The 15,376-nt window shown below is 34.4% G+C and overlaps 1 protein-coding gene across 1 annotated transcript; it reads left to right on the top strand.

The window, feature by feature from the left end:
* The first annotated feature begins 9,847 nt into the window (after positions 1–9,847).
* Positions 9,848–15,145, top strand: LOC148869075 (ruBisCO large subunit-binding protein subunit beta, chloroplastic-like). The gene is made up of 15 exons (XM_088971902.1): positions 9,848–10,144; positions 11,067–11,321; positions 11,414–11,539; positions 11,637–11,774; positions 11,871–11,966; positions 12,255–12,497; positions 12,600–12,834; positions 12,954–13,123; positions 13,217–13,294; positions 13,395–13,466; positions 13,580–13,684; positions 13,787–13,879; positions 13,967–14,059; positions 14,471–14,594; positions 14,732–15,145. The coding sequence occupies exons 2-15, from the start codon at positions 11,082–11,084 to the stop codon at positions 14,743–14,745; spliced, it is 1,827 nt and encodes a 608-aa protein (XP_088828028.1). The 5' UTR covers positions 9,848–10,144; positions 11,067–11,081; the 3' UTR covers positions 14,746–15,145.
* Positions 15,146–15,376: the final 231 nt, after the last annotated feature.

Below are 15,376 nucleotides of genomic sequence, written 5' to 3'. Positions count from 1 at the left end.
TTAGATGAGATCACCAACCACTGATGATCAATTATGTGTGGCATTTGGTGGCCGGGACCGTCATACCATCCATGTGGATGAAGATGTCGGTGGTCAACTATCAGGTAGAGAGGGGAAGTTTTTTTAATCTTAGACTATATATATATATCCCTCACCCACACATACTTCCCAATAACCAAAATAATATCCTCTCCTAAAATTTCTCCTAAACTACCTCCCCTATTATCCCCAACTTTCTCCTTAACTATCTATAATTCCTATTTATCTCCTAAATTATATCTAATTTAGTGGAATTTCTCTCCGAAATTATCTCTTATTCCTATTAATCCTCTCCCCCATTTTTTATCTATATTTATCTAAACAAACTTTGAATTAAAAATTTAAAAATTATTTAAATGTTCTAACGAAATTATATAATAAGTTTAATATATTTAAAAAACAGCTATAATAGATTTAATAATATTCATAATATTAATAATGTTATATTTTTATAAAATTCATCACAAAATTATGTACCAAAAACACAAATTATGATTTTCCTAATTATTCAATTTAAATATTATTCAAATAATAAAATTTTAATATTAAAAAATATTATTTAAATAATTCAATAACTAAAAATCTTAAATAAAAATTATTAAAAATAGCTAAATAATTATATAACCACATATTTAATATTACATAATAACTTTAAAATACATAAAATTCAAATAACAAAAATTTTAAAAATTTTATATATTATTTAAATATTCAAATAACTAAATATTTTAAACAATGAAATATTTGACATAAATGATTTTAAATTGTTAAAATAACGAAATTATATGATAAAATTAAGTAAATTATTAAAAGTAGAAAAATAATTATAACATAATATTCAAATTAATAATAATATAATACTTTACAAAATTAATAACGCATTTATGTCATAATAGTACAAATTATAATTTTATGGTTTATTAAATTCAATAAATAATTAATATTTTAAAATTGAAATAATGATATTATTTAACTAACTAAATAAAATTGTAAATAACTAATTTCACTTATACCAATTAATAATTCTGGATAATAACTTTCAAAAGAATTAATATTTATTGATAATAATTTAAAAATATTAATCTATATTTATCATATACTTATATATAAAATTAATTATGTATTTATTGTTTTTTGTGATAAATATATTTTCAATAATTATGTATGAATCCATTTATGCTTTGTTATTTAACAGATAATTTTCAATAATTATTGGAGATTAAACTATTTTTATTTAACTTTTTAAATTTATTTAATGTACTTATTGTATTTTTGTTTATTTATTGATTACTATTTATTATAGATTAAAATATTATTTGATATTACACTATTTATTGACTAACTTAGTATATTTTTTTAGCATTTATTGTACTTTTGTAATTCTTGTAATTATTGTAATTTTATTATTTATTTATTGTATTTTCATTATCAATATATTTTCAATAAATGTGTATTTTTGCTATAAAATTTCAATAATTATTGAATATTAAACTATCATTATTTATTGGAGATTATATTATTACTTTAGCTGAAATTAAGAGTGTTCATGGGTTTGTTTGGTTCGATTATAGGCATTTTAGCTAACTAGATTGACCCGGTGAGGTTGGGGAGTTGGTCACATGAAACCGATTGACCACTAGTGAAAACCAATAACTCGGTTTATATCGGTTTGGTACACCAGTTCAAAAGATTAAAACTTAAAAATTTGAATTTATTTTTTAAAACAAATACAGTGGCATTATTAAAAAATAAATTAAAAAATTAAATTTATGATATAAAATATTTTAGACTAAGGAATATGGGAAACTAATCCAACTTGGTCAATTTACAAATGGCTAAAGTGAAACTAATCCAACTTGGTTGGGTTGGGAAATTGTTGAACCAAGGCCGATCGGAAACATTAGAACCGAGTTGGTCAAGTTGGTTGATTTCATCAATTTGATGAACAACCCTAGATGAAAATAATTATCGTTATTTTTGTATTGTAAAAATTATTAAAAGTAGTATATAAAATATAAATAATTATTAATTATTTAAAATTTTAAAAGTATGAAACAATTGTGTACTCTTCTACGTTTCTATTGTTTAGCTTTTGCTTAACAAATCACGTGCATCACATTGGTCCCCGCTAGTTTTACCTAAAATCGTGGAGTTGTTCTTGGACCTTGAGAGAGAGAGAGAGAGAGAGACTAGGGAAAGAAAAAGAAGAATGAAAACGATCCTCTAATAAGACATGAATATGGAAGCAAAAACGAGTGTTTGTAAGAAAAAAAGTCATGGGATTGAAGAGCTTGTTTTACCTGAAAATGATGGTCTAGGGCTTTTGTTCAATCCCAAAATCCATTTTACCATGAAATGTAATTGCCCATGCTTGCACATGTAAAATGGGTGCATGTGTTTGTAATTTTAAGGCCATCATAGCAAGAATCTCCCTTGGAGCAAAAGTTCCATCTAGAATTGGATGGAAAATATGGATTTACTGACCCCAAATGACATTTTCATCCGGAGAATGGCCAAAATCATTATAATTGATTCTCTGGATGGGTGCTAAACAGGGCCAAAGCTTACTAATATGTAGCAATCTTAGGCACTCACAAAGCCAATCGGAACTTTATTAGCTTTGTGTTTTCTCACAAATTCATAATCTAGAAAAGTTTTATCCAAATTATTACTTTATTGGCTAATTATTATCGAAATCTTCCTATACAAAGTATTACACTAATAGTTCTAATAAATACGGGTTAAGTAAGAAACTGTAAGAGGCTAAGTTGAGATTGAAATGAAAAGCAATCTTCTTAGTTCTAATGTTAAAGCCAAAGCCAAAAGCACAGACAACCTTGCATTCTTTCCATAATAAACAAGATATTTATGGTCCTACCCCTTTTTCTAATATACTTTCTTGGCATAAATTCCATATAAAGGCTTTTAATGTTTGGTAAGGTAGATAGAATGAAGGGTCCACTGTTAATTGAATGATTAATTTATGGTATAGTGTACAAGACGGTATAATAAATTTTGCTTATAATAATTATTAATTATGATACATAGTAATTATTAAAATTAACAATTTCTATTTTATTCTCCCCATTGATTTTAGTTTGATAGTATTCTTTTGTCCATTGATTTTACTTCTCGTAAAGATATTGTCACCCCATGCCCAACATCCTAAAAATGATTTGACTTTTGACACAAAAAAAAAAGACTTGGGCAACCTTATCCGGGCAATTTAGTTTGATATAGACACATCATCGGTTACTTAATTTGATATGGCCACACCATATTTTGCATGAGGTATAATGGGAACATGAAAAATAGCCTTGGGTTACACTAAAAAAATAGAAAAACTTGGGGTTTTGAGCCCAGGCTCAGCCCAAGGACCAAAAATTGAAGGCCAACCTATGAAATAAATGTAAGCTGGGTTGGGTTAGGCTCAGGATAGACTTACCCAAATTGCCCCGACTGTAAATTCCATCAACCTGGATGTAGACAGAAACACCACGGCTAAGGCTATAAATACATCATGTGAGCTCATAATCATAATACTATAATGTACATTGTATTTCTAAATCTTGTATTTTTATTGTATATTTGTACATATTTGTACTTGTATTTTATCCAAAATACAAATTTGTACAGTGCAAATATAAAATTTAACAATACAAAATATAAGGTTCTGCACTTTACATATTTGCATTTATACAAAATACCCAACTCTATATATGCACTTACACACTGTACATTTAAATTTGTATTCATAACATGTAAGCTTTGGAAGTAGTAGTATCCTCTATTGCCATGCATGGCTTCTATAACATTTAAGCTTTTTAAGAGGGACGAATACTTTCCCCCTCCATTTTAATGGATTCCCTCAATGACTTACAACTAACCAAATACAACAACATTAGAGAAACAATTAAGTGATGTTTGGTATCATGCCTTTTTTTCTACTTGAAACACTACCCTTTTCAGTTTAAACATCAAGATTTTGTTTGATTGGCACTCTTTTGAGTAAAAACAAACAATCACAAAATGATTCTACTAAAAACATAAAGTAGGGGGTGTTGGGGGGAACATCAAACCGGCCATCGGTTTGATGTTCCCATTTAATTAGGAGAAACAAATAAATGGTTGGCATTTTACATAGAAATGTAGAGATATATTCTAGTGCATTACATACTAGCAAAGATGGATATACACCATCAAATAATAATAATAATAATAATAATAATAATAATAATAATAATAATAATAATAATTGTGGGGCGCAGATGTGAACTCGTATTACATAAGAATAATCATGAACGGGCCAGATCTTCTAATAAAAAAAATGGGTATGTTGATCGATAGGCATTAGCTGGGTTTAACAACTTGGGACGTCAACGGGGTTCTTCCTACGTGACATATTGGATTATCAGTCATGCATCCAACACCAATACTATACTATTACACCAAAGTCTATATATACCCTCCCAAACAGGTCTTGAGTGGTCATGGGCCTTGGACTGTAATGGGCCTTGGTACCACACCTGGTAAACGAGATAGGTATAGCTGAACCCAGTAGCTATTTAGATGGCTGTTGAACCAACAATAATACTGCACACAAGTCATAAAATATAGGCTAAAAGACTTAAACCTCCCTCCTTTAATATTTCACCTAAATATTGAAGCATCCCCTCACTTTATAAATTAGACTTAGACCTCCTTTTTCTTAAAAATTTAAACTGTTATTTCTAATAGAAAAAGTAAAATGACTAATATATCCCATGTTAATTTTGGAATTAGATTGATATATAATTAATTCAAAGAAAAAACCCATCATCTTCAACCTTGCAATAGTGAACTTGACTGCCTTTCATATCACCAATTGCCGACAATGGAGATCTAGTAACCAACGTTTTAAAAAATGACCCGGAAACAGAATAGATGGTCCCGTTTGACAGCAAAATTAAAAATAAAATAAATGGTCAAAGCCATTGAACAGGTCGACGATTCGACCGCCTGAATCAACGGTTTATTAACTTTTTTAATGGTTTTTTACCAGATGCCAAGTTTGAAATAAAACGAAATCGATTGCCTAAAGACTTCCAAGTTGAATAATCCAATCGTCCAGGTCAATGACGGCTCAAAAGCGTTGCTAGTAACAAACTCACAAGGGCACTTTTCTTCTGTCCGAAAACTAATGCTCATCTTGTGAGTGAGACCCACCATTGCTGGTCAAAGTCCAAATCCGCCAATGGGGTCGATAGTCCCGATTCCCTCCCAATCCCAAGCGATTGGAATCTCTTACACTCTGTAGGCTTATTTTAGCCGTGGATGGCTATCAACTAACCATGCTACTGTTTAATAACATAGATCTGTAATTAATTCCTCCAAATCTACCTGCATCAGTTAGTTCCTAGACGACTAAGATGTTGCATCTGAGAATAGATGAATAAAACACTCGGCGCATCAGTTGTTAATAAGGAAATTAAAGAAAAATGATTTAATTGATTTACAACCATGAGACCCATCCGACTGTTGAATGGCATTCAAGAACCATCGGTTTAGATCTGAAAATCAACATTCCCTAGGCTTCAGCAATAGATGGTATTGTCGTTGCAACGATTGATGGCTTCCTCTCAAAATGGATGAAATGCACCTCCTCCACTAATCTTTGTCTCAACAACTCATGTTAGAGACCCAGATCCCGCAAATCCTTCCAATTTTAATTCAATCGATAAAAAAATAAGAAAGGGTAAAATCGTAAAATACTTAAACCTCCCCTGGTATTTTATTTAAATACTGAAATATCCCTTCATTTTTCAAAATAGACTTAAAAACCTCCCATCTCAAATGATGTCAGCAAACAAAAACCTCCCATCTATTAATTCTCTATTCAATATCTATTAGAACGTGACATCATGTGTAGGTGGAGAGATCGTCTGTCCCTAGGGGTCAGAAACTTTTCTGTCCCTACCAATAATAATCAATCATGTCTCCCCTTTTGGTAAATTTCAAAATTAACGGAGTCCAGACCTTAACGGCAGTTGGACTCCAAAATTTATCAATTTTGTTTTAACCGCCCTTTTGGGATCCACTTTCCGAGTTTCTCTTCTCCATTTTCGTTCTACTTTCTCTACCTCTCCCTCACAACGAAAGTTATGCACCAACGTCATCGCACACTGCCATTGCAATCGAGCCACCGTCATTTGTCTGCGGCAACAGCCGGAGTCTTTCTCGTCCACCGCTCAATCCCCTTGCCGGAGATCATCATAGGAGAACACTGCCTTTGCGAGCCGAGCTACAGGAGTTCGTTCGTTCGTTGCAAGCTTTCAAAATCTTTCCACCGCTCATCTTCGACGTTCATTTCAGCAGTATTTTGGCTTAAAGATTCAAAATTTCTTCCTTTTTCCCTCTATCTTCTTGTCTGGAAAAATCTTGCACTGTAAAGTTGTTTTTTTCTTCTAAATTTCTCATAAATTAAATGATTTATAGACACAAGAATCTTCCATATATGGCGTCTTTTTATAAATGGAAGAAGAAAGTTATATGACTCTCTCTCTCTCTCTCTCTGATATATGAGTTGCAAACACAACGGATCGGTGGACATTGGAGATGATATTCCATGGCTTGCTAATAATAGAGAGAAGCTTCCCCTAAAATTTGTAATTTGAAGCTGCAAAGGTGTGGTGAGGTTTTGGATTCGATCTTATTATCCATGTTTCTTTCAAAAAGACTTCATTCAACTATGTCTACCTCAATCTTACTCCCTCTTGGGACTTTTACCCAACAATTGAGATGAACTTTGAGGTCCAATATAATCATACCGATGTTAAGCACATCTACAGAAACCAGAGGCACTGTAACATCAGGGTAATTTGTGTATATACATCATTCAATTTGCTCTTCTTTACAATACTTGAATCCACAAAAAATTGTTAGTGACATTGTAGATTAATAACCAAAAGGTCAATTCATCAGATATTTTTATCTTTATAGTGCCACTATGTAATCTAGATATCGTTTAGCCTTAACAGGACAAAACATTGCTGTGTGTTTGTTTTCTTATTGAATGACAAAATTTTAAACTAAGATTTTTTTGAATTCGTTACTTATTTAATTAATCGAGAATTTGTTTCCCTTTCCCATGTTTAATCCACAAACTGCAATATGCCAACAACAAATATACCATGTTTTTAAATCATGTAGAACAGACAATAGAGCTTGTATTATGTGAAGAATAAATTGCAGAAACTAATGAATTCAGAATGGCATCTGTTTCGTTACCCTCTTTCATGGGGTGTTGAATTTTGTATTGGCATGCATATTATATGGTGTACTGTATAGACAAATAAAAAATAAAAAATAAAGAAGTGAAGCTCAAAACTCCAGAATTTGAAAATTTGAAATTAAAGAGAAGACGAGGTATAGCAGGAGCAATTGGGATTATGTATGGCCTTCCTTCCGCTGATGTCTAGTTTAGAACAGAACACACAGAATCGGCCATGCCACCACCTATCCCTATCTTCCTCTTCATCATCGTCACAGTCACCTGTCGTCTCCATTAAGCTCTTCTTCCTTGATCTCCTCCGCATGGATCCTTCCATCATTACAATCGGCAAAAACCAATCCCAACAATGAAAGAATAATGAAAAGAAGCCGGTGATCTCCAACGAGGGGAATGAGCGGTGGTCAAGAAAGACTCCGGTTGTTTCTGCAGACGATTGATGGTGTCTCGATTGCAATGGCGATATGCGATGGTGTTGGTGCAGGCGAGCTTTGGATGTGAGGGAGAGGGAGAAAAAACAGAACAAACATGAAAATGAAGAGAAACTTGGAAAGCGGGAACCCAAGAAGGGCGGTTAAACTAAAATTAATAAGCTTTGGAGTCCAGCTGCCGTTAAGGTCTGGGCTCCGTTAATTTTGAAATTTACAGAAAAGAGAGACGTGGTTGATTATTATTGGTAGGTGTCCCCTAGGGACAAACGATCTCTCCTCCATGTACAGTTTTAAGGTTTTTTTTTTTTTTAATCTCAATCTTACCCTCTGTTACCTCTTTGCATGTTTGGTTGTGTTGGGCCGGCACAACACGACCTGCGTGTGGCTTACGCAAAGTGTGGATTGTCCTGGGTTATGCCTCCCTCCCCTGTGATATTTTGGGGGATTGGCTCGACATGGATCATGGTTCAAGCCCATGCGGACCCATGCCATGTCGTGTTGTGCCACGAATTAGGCTAATATGTGGGTCGAGCCTTAAGTCAAGTCGGGTCATGGATTAGACCAAAACTATTTATTTAAAAATTTGAAGAAAAAATTCTTAAAATTTTTATTTTATATGAATTTTGATATATATAATTATTTATATATACAATAATTAAATAAAATAGTATAATAAAATTGAAAAAATTGTTTATTTTATTGATATATTATATATTATTATATAATATTTATATATTATATATTATATATATAATATATATAAATACATATATATATATATATATATATATATATATATATATATATATATATATATATATATATATATATATATATATATATATATATATATATATATATATATATATATATATATATTGGGTCGTGTTTGGTCAAGCACGCGGGCTGTGGGCGACATAGCCCGGCCCATGGACTTGAAACCCCAAGCCCAACACAACCCATACAATCGTGTCGGGTTGCGGGTGGCATAACCCAATTTACACTTCTACTCTATTCACTAGGCAAAGGCAATCTTTAATAGATTCCGGTCACCGGTGTCCAACTCACCACTGCAACTTCGTCAAGTGATATGAAACAAAGACCAATTAAACCCATTACTAGTGGATTCATTTAGTTATTTTTATTTTTTTTTTAGAAAAAATTTTCAACTAGTACCTTGTCCTTTGGGCATAGTGCCATTTTGGTTATCAAACTTTAGAATGCAACCATTCAGTACTCAAACTTTTAAGACATGCCAATCTAATACCTATCATTAACTAGCCGCCAAGTGACATTTGAAAATATAAAAATACCCTTCATTTGGCATCTAACTCTCTTTATCAATCATCCAAACATAGTTAAAAAATGAAGAGTCCCAAATCATTGTTTCTTATATTAAAGAAAATTGGGGTCATGTCTAATGGATATTCTTATGACACCAACTTTCTTGAATAGGAGAGGCAAGAATTTGAGATTATTTATTTTTTATCAATGTTTAGATGATTGATAAAAGAGAATTAGATGAGATTCGAAGAATATTTTTATCTTTTTAAATGTCACCTAATAGTTAATGAATTGATTAATCATAAGTATTGAATTAACACATTTTAAAAATTAATTACTAAATTATCATATTTTAAATTTAAAGAACCAGTAATAAACCCAAAGTACAAGTACCAATCGGGAACCCTCATTGTGGGCTCCATGTGTTTTATCACTGTACACTAGTATAATATAACCCTTAGGATGTTATCATTGGCTCCACGTCCAACAAAATACATTCCATTATATTAGATGGGCTATAGTTAAATGTTTGGTAAAGGGGTTGGAGGGGAGTGGAATAAATGTGTGGATTGGACACACGGCCCACCCACATCCGTGCAAGCGTCACTCCTGCTCTCCCGAGTATTGAGACTTCGAGGGTTGAGTTCACACAATCGAGGATAGAGCAGAGATGTTCTAGATTGTTCCATGTGTGCAGTGCAAAGAAGGGTACTGTTGATTTTCCATCTAACGGCCTAGATCTATACGCAGCTTCAAGAATTAATAAATTGATTTGGAAAGTACGTGCTTTTAAAAGAACGAGACATCGACCGTCGTATTAGAATCTAGGTAAGAGCTATACCCCAAGTGCATCGAAACCGAAAATTAGGAATTCCAATCTGACGCTTTAAAAATCGTGCTTAGGTGAGCCCGTCCACTCCATGGATTCAGAACCCCTTATCATTTTATTAAACCATCCCCATCCAATCTCCTCTCGTTTCTGAGTTGCCCGGAGTTTATTCTTCAGCTGAGACCTGACTCCTGAGAGTGTGAGAACTGAGAAAGTTGAAGAGTGGCCACGCCACATTTATCCACCCACCCACCACTGTAAAACCCTAGCTCTATCCTCAAAACTGGTTTTTAGGTAAGCTTTCTGAGTTCCTGGTAATGGTTCTGGTTTTCCTGTCCGAGCCTTTTCAACCATGTCTTAGGGGTTTTGCGATTTTGCTTTGTTAAGTATTCGCATTTGTTGTCTAAAGCTTAGTTATGTTTAGACTGGACCAAAATACTAGTTTTTGCTTGTTTATTTTCCATTTGTCGTTTGGTCATATCAATTTGATGTTATTTTCTGCCAAAGTTTCAATTCGGATGTCCGTAAGGATATTGTAGGGGGTCGTTGTTGGTGTATCTTTTGTCTCTCTGTTCCTTCGTTTTTGTTTTAATGAAAATCCTTTTTACCAAAAGAATTCGTATTGCTTTTTTTTTCCAGTTTTGAATTTGATGTTTTGTGTGAATTAGAGTTTAATTTCTAGGAAATTCTGAAGAAATAGAAATTTCAGTAATAAGCTACGGGAGATATTTTCTTCATTCTCTCTACTTTTGCATTTATCTGAACTTATTATTATAAAATGTGACACTGGCAATTTGACAACGTATGTTATTGTGAATAATTCTATAAACAAGTGAGCGTTGAATGTTTAGCAGAGTTTTCTGATAACTAATAAGTACGAATGCACGTTGAGAAAAGAAAGGTGTTAATGGAATTCCTTCGAGCAATAGAGGGTGAATGGACTGTCAAAAAAAAAAAAAAACAGCAATCTAATAAATGGGGAATAACCAACTGACCAAAAAAGGCCATTATTGTTGGTAATTCTGAGTCTTCTGGGTACTGGACTGAATTGGATATTTGTTTAGGTAATGAGAGAATTTAGCAGTAAAAGTTCATTGTAATTGAAACCAATATTTCTTTGCTTTCCTGTTTGTTGATTTTCATTTCTATAGGTGTTTGTTGTATTAGTAATCTCAGGTGGGTCTTTTTCAAGTAAACTGACACTGAAACGATACAGGTCTGTTAAAAGTAAATGGCATCAACTATTGCCACCATATCTTCTGTTGGTTCCCTAGCGGCTGCAGGCAACCGTGCAGTGGATAAGAAACTTTCCAGCTCTTTGGAAAAATTATCTTCTTTTGCCTCCATTTCTTCGAGCTCCCTTGGTGGAAGGAGACAGAATGTGATCCTTTCAAGAAGATCCCCTAAGATAATGGCTATGGCTAAGGAGTTGTATTTCAACAAGGATGGATCGGCCATTAAGAAACTGCAAGTGAGCTTTTAAATGCTAGTCAAGTTTTCTTCTCATGGAAAGGTTATTCCTGCATTTCCTATCTTTAATTTCCCCCTTCTGTCACAATGCAGACGGGTGTAAACAAGCTTGCAGACCTAGTTGGTGTCACCCTTGGTCCGAAGGGGAGGAATGTTGTCCTGGAGAGCAAATATGGCTCCCCCAAAATTGTTAATGATGGTGTTACTGTGGCTAAGGAGGTATTATTTACTATTAAAACTTTGTTGATGTTTAATGAAATTCTCTTTTGACGATTGCTGATCACTGCTAATGTTCCTTCATCCTACTGGTCTTTAGGTTGAGCTAGAGGATCCTGTTGAGAATATTGGAGCTAAGTTGGTGAGGCAAGCTGCTGCAAAGACCAATGACTTGGCTGGTGATGGGACAACAACATCTGTTGTTCTTGCTCAAGGTCTGATTGCTGAAGGTGTAAAGGTTGGTCAGACATAGCTCTTGCTTTATTTGCTTTAAGAGCTTGAATAATGAACAATGCTTATTTGTGAAGGACTAACCAGGGATTGGTACAATCAGGTTGTGGCAGCCGGTGCCAACCCTGTTCAAATTACTCGAGGTATAGAGAAGACCGCCAAAGCTCTAGTTGCTGAGCTCAAATTAATTTCTAAAGAGGTAAAGTGAGATGATTACCAGTGTAAATATAATTGGCATTTTACATTGATGCCATTTTTTTCTTGTAGCTGACTCCACATGGTTGGGACAAGGCTGAGATGATGATGTCAAAAGTGAAATAAGAAATGATCTTCATATTTTATTATATTGCAAATTGTGATTATTATCATCATAATTATCTAAATTGGTTTCCTTAATACTCTTTCTATAGGATTTTCAATATGTGCTATGGAGTACAAGGTTGACTCTGCTTATAATATATATATATATATATATTTTTTTTTGCAGGTCGAAGACAGTGAACTAGCAGATGTGGCAGCAGTTAGTGCTGGGAATAACTATGAAGTAGGAAATATGATTGCTGAGGCTATGAGTAAAGTGGGCAGGAAGGGTGTTGTCACTCTTGAAGAAGGGAAAAGTGCAGAGAACAGCCTCTATGTTGTGGAAGGAATGCAATTTGACCGTGGCTACATCTCCCCCTACTTTGTCACAGACAGTGAGAAAATGGCAGTTGAATATGAAAACTGCAAGGTATGTGGTTGTGCCATGAAGTTTACTGTTTGGGGCACATTTAACTGTATAGGCCTGTCTATGTATCTATATCCTGGCTGATTGATGTCATTGTTTATGTAGTTGCTTCTTGTTGACAAGAAGATCACAAATGCAAGGGATCTCATCAATGTTTTGGAGGATGCTATAAGAGGGGGATACCCAATCTTGATAATTGCTGAAGATATTGAACAGGAAGCTCTTGCAACTCTTGTTGTGAACAAGCTCAGGGGATCATTGAAGATTGCTGCACTGAAAGCTCCTGGATTTGGAGAACGCAAGAGTCAATACCTTGATGATATTGCTATTCTTACTGGAGGTTAGTTATTATACATGGATTATAGGTTCTGCTTCTCCACATTTTTGGTCACCACTGGGGAAGTTGAGACATGTATGACCTATTCCAAGTCCCTGAGAGTTTTTTTGTTCTTGGTGCAGCAACTGTAATTAGAGATGAGGTTGGTCTGGCTCTGGACAAAGCTGAAAAGGAGGTCTTGGGCCATGCTGCCAAGGTCGTGCTTACCAAGGATGCCACTACAATTGTTGGTGATGGCAGTACACAGGAAGCAGTAAATAAGCGAGTTGCTCAGATCCAGAACCTAATTGAGGTGAATTTCTAGAATTTCAAGATTCTTAGTTTATTTATTTATTTATTTGCTGCCCGTATTGGAACTTCCTTTACCTGGTAATGGTTGTTGCAGGCTGCAGAACAAGACTATGAGAAAGAAAAGCTTAACGAGAGAATTGCGAAACTCTCAGGTGGTGTTGCTGTCATTCAGGTAATTTTCAAGTGTTTCTTTAAAATGAGGATGACGCTTTGGGTTGATCGAGTGAGTTTTTAGATGGTTGTGTTTATTAATTTTTGTGATGAACATACAGGTTGGGGCGCAAACGGAAACTGAATTAAAGGAGAAAAAATTAAGAGTAGAAGATGCTCTTAATGCAACAAAGGTATTGGACTTTGGGCAAAACCAATTTTACAAGAGCTCTTACAATGGGGTCTTTTATTATTTTACATGCTGTTGTTACCACAATTATGCCATAAACCTTATTATGGTTCCCAGGCAGCTGTTGAGGAAGGCATTGTAGTTGGTGGTGGGTGCACCCTGTTGAGGCTTGCAGCAAAGGTTGATTCTATAAAGGACACTCTTGATGATGACGAGCAAAAGGTGATGCATGTTTAACCATTTGTGAACTTGTCTGAGGTAAAACTCATATGTTTCTTGTGATTTGTGAATATTCTGACTCAGGTTACCATGAATTGTTGGCAGGTTGGGGCAGACATTGTTAAAAGGGCTTTGAGCTACCCTCTGAAGTTGATTGCCAAGAATGCTGGTGTCAATGGAAGTGTGGTCATTGAGAAGGTATTGACACACGGGTCTAGCTTGTCAGAAACTTTGTCTTGTTTTATCCGTGATCAAATAGCTGATTTGTTGTGTTCCATTCTTCAGGTGCTGTCCAGTGACAATCCGAAATATGGTTACAATGCTGCAACTGGGAAATATGAGGACTTGATGGCAGCTGGAATAATCGATCCTACCAAAGTAAGTTGCTTTACTATATTCATCTATTCCAAGGGATGCAGATAATAGGTTATTCCATCTTGTTTCATATTAGGAATACAAGACGAAAAGGCATGGGCTATAATTCATAATGAAATTTTACATTTTATGACAACACTGGCAACCCCTTAGCTTGCCAGTGTTAGTTTTATAGGCTTTATAGCTTCTTGGACCCCCTTTTTTTCCTTCCATCACAACTTAACACTAGGGATTTGTGGTTGCTGCATATGCTTTCATATATTTACAGCATGTTGTTGGGACCGGGTTATATTGTTTTTCATGTAGGCAAGGTTGCGATAATCAAAGCAAGTTTGTTAATCTTTGAGTTTCCATGTCATTAAGGTTATTCATAAGTTCTTCTATTTCCTAACGAATGTGTTTTTTCAAAACTAGGTTGTGAGATGTTGCTTGGAGCATGCAGCCTCTGTGGCAAGGACCTTCCTCACATCGGATGTTGTGGTGGTTGACATCAAGGAGCCTGAGCCAATGCCAGCTGGGAATCCCATGGACAATTCAGGTTTTGGACTTTTAATGACATAATCTCATATTTTACTTGATTTCTTGTTTTCCCATAGTCGCATTTACAAGTTCTCTAGCCGTATCTTTTGTTTTTCCTGGCTGGATTAATTAACTTGGACTTGTGTGTATTATCAGGGTATGGTTACTGAGATGCGGAATGATGATTAGACAAGACTGAATGAGATCCACAGCCACAATGGGTGGTTTGAGTACATAATCTTCTTGAAACCCATTGTCATTGTTGTTGATGGAAGGGAAAAAATGGAGATAGAGAATAGTAGGAGCAATGAAATCCCATAGAGAGCAGTTTGCTGGGGTCCGGCATGTCTTGACTGCAATCGGCTGCAGTGTCACTAATCATCATTGAGTCAAATATAATGAGAAATTTTGCTCTTTGGTTCATTTTTTTATTCCTTCTAATTTTTTTATTAATTTTGATTTGATGGTTGGATGTGATTACAAGTTTACAAGACGTGCCTGCCGATAAGGCTTGGCAGGTTGCATTTGCTATTTTGCCAAGTTGAAAAACTTCCATGTTTGGTTCTCTCATTCTTTCTCGTTCTTACCCAAGATCAAATTCCAAATTGGACAAGAATGGGTTAAAATGTGTGGAATGAGAAAATATTGCTAACGCTTTGTTTTTTTTTTTTTCAAATTGGGTGTGTTATGTTGCTAATTTTCATTCTTAAAAAAAAAAAAATTGTTGGTGGTCATAAATTGTTAGCCCAAGTCAACAAAACCATTGGCATAGATGTTTACGGGCAGATGACTGTCACTCAA

This window comes from Nelumbo lutea, chromosome 2 (genome assembly GCF_056320005.1).
Source record: "Nelumbo lutea isolate HS-2025 chromosome 2, American lotus-T2T, whole genome shotgun sequence".
Classification (NCBI taxonomy): Eukaryota; Viridiplantae; Streptophyta; class Magnoliopsida; order Proteales; family Nelumbonaceae; genus Nelumbo; species Nelumbo lutea.
Note: the sequence above shows the minus strand (reverse complement) of the source record. Positions and strands in the feature narration are given on the sequence as shown.

What these genes read in the sequence shown, in the direction of transcription:
- LOC148869075 (XM_088971902.1), top strand. Translation starts at nt 11,082, where the DNA reads ATGGCATCAACTATTGCCACCATATCTTCTGTTGGTTCCCTAGCGGCT. An exon ending in TGATTGCTGAAGGTGTAAAG is followed by an intron (nt 11,775 to 11,870) that starts GTTGGTCAGACA and finishes TGGTACAATCAG; the next exon opens with GTTGTGGCAGCCGGTGCCAA. An exon ending in TTGAATATGAAAACTGCAAG is followed by an intron (nt 12,498 to 12,599) that starts GTATGTGGTTGT and finishes TTGTTTATGTAG; the next exon opens with TTGCTTCTTGTTGACAAGAA.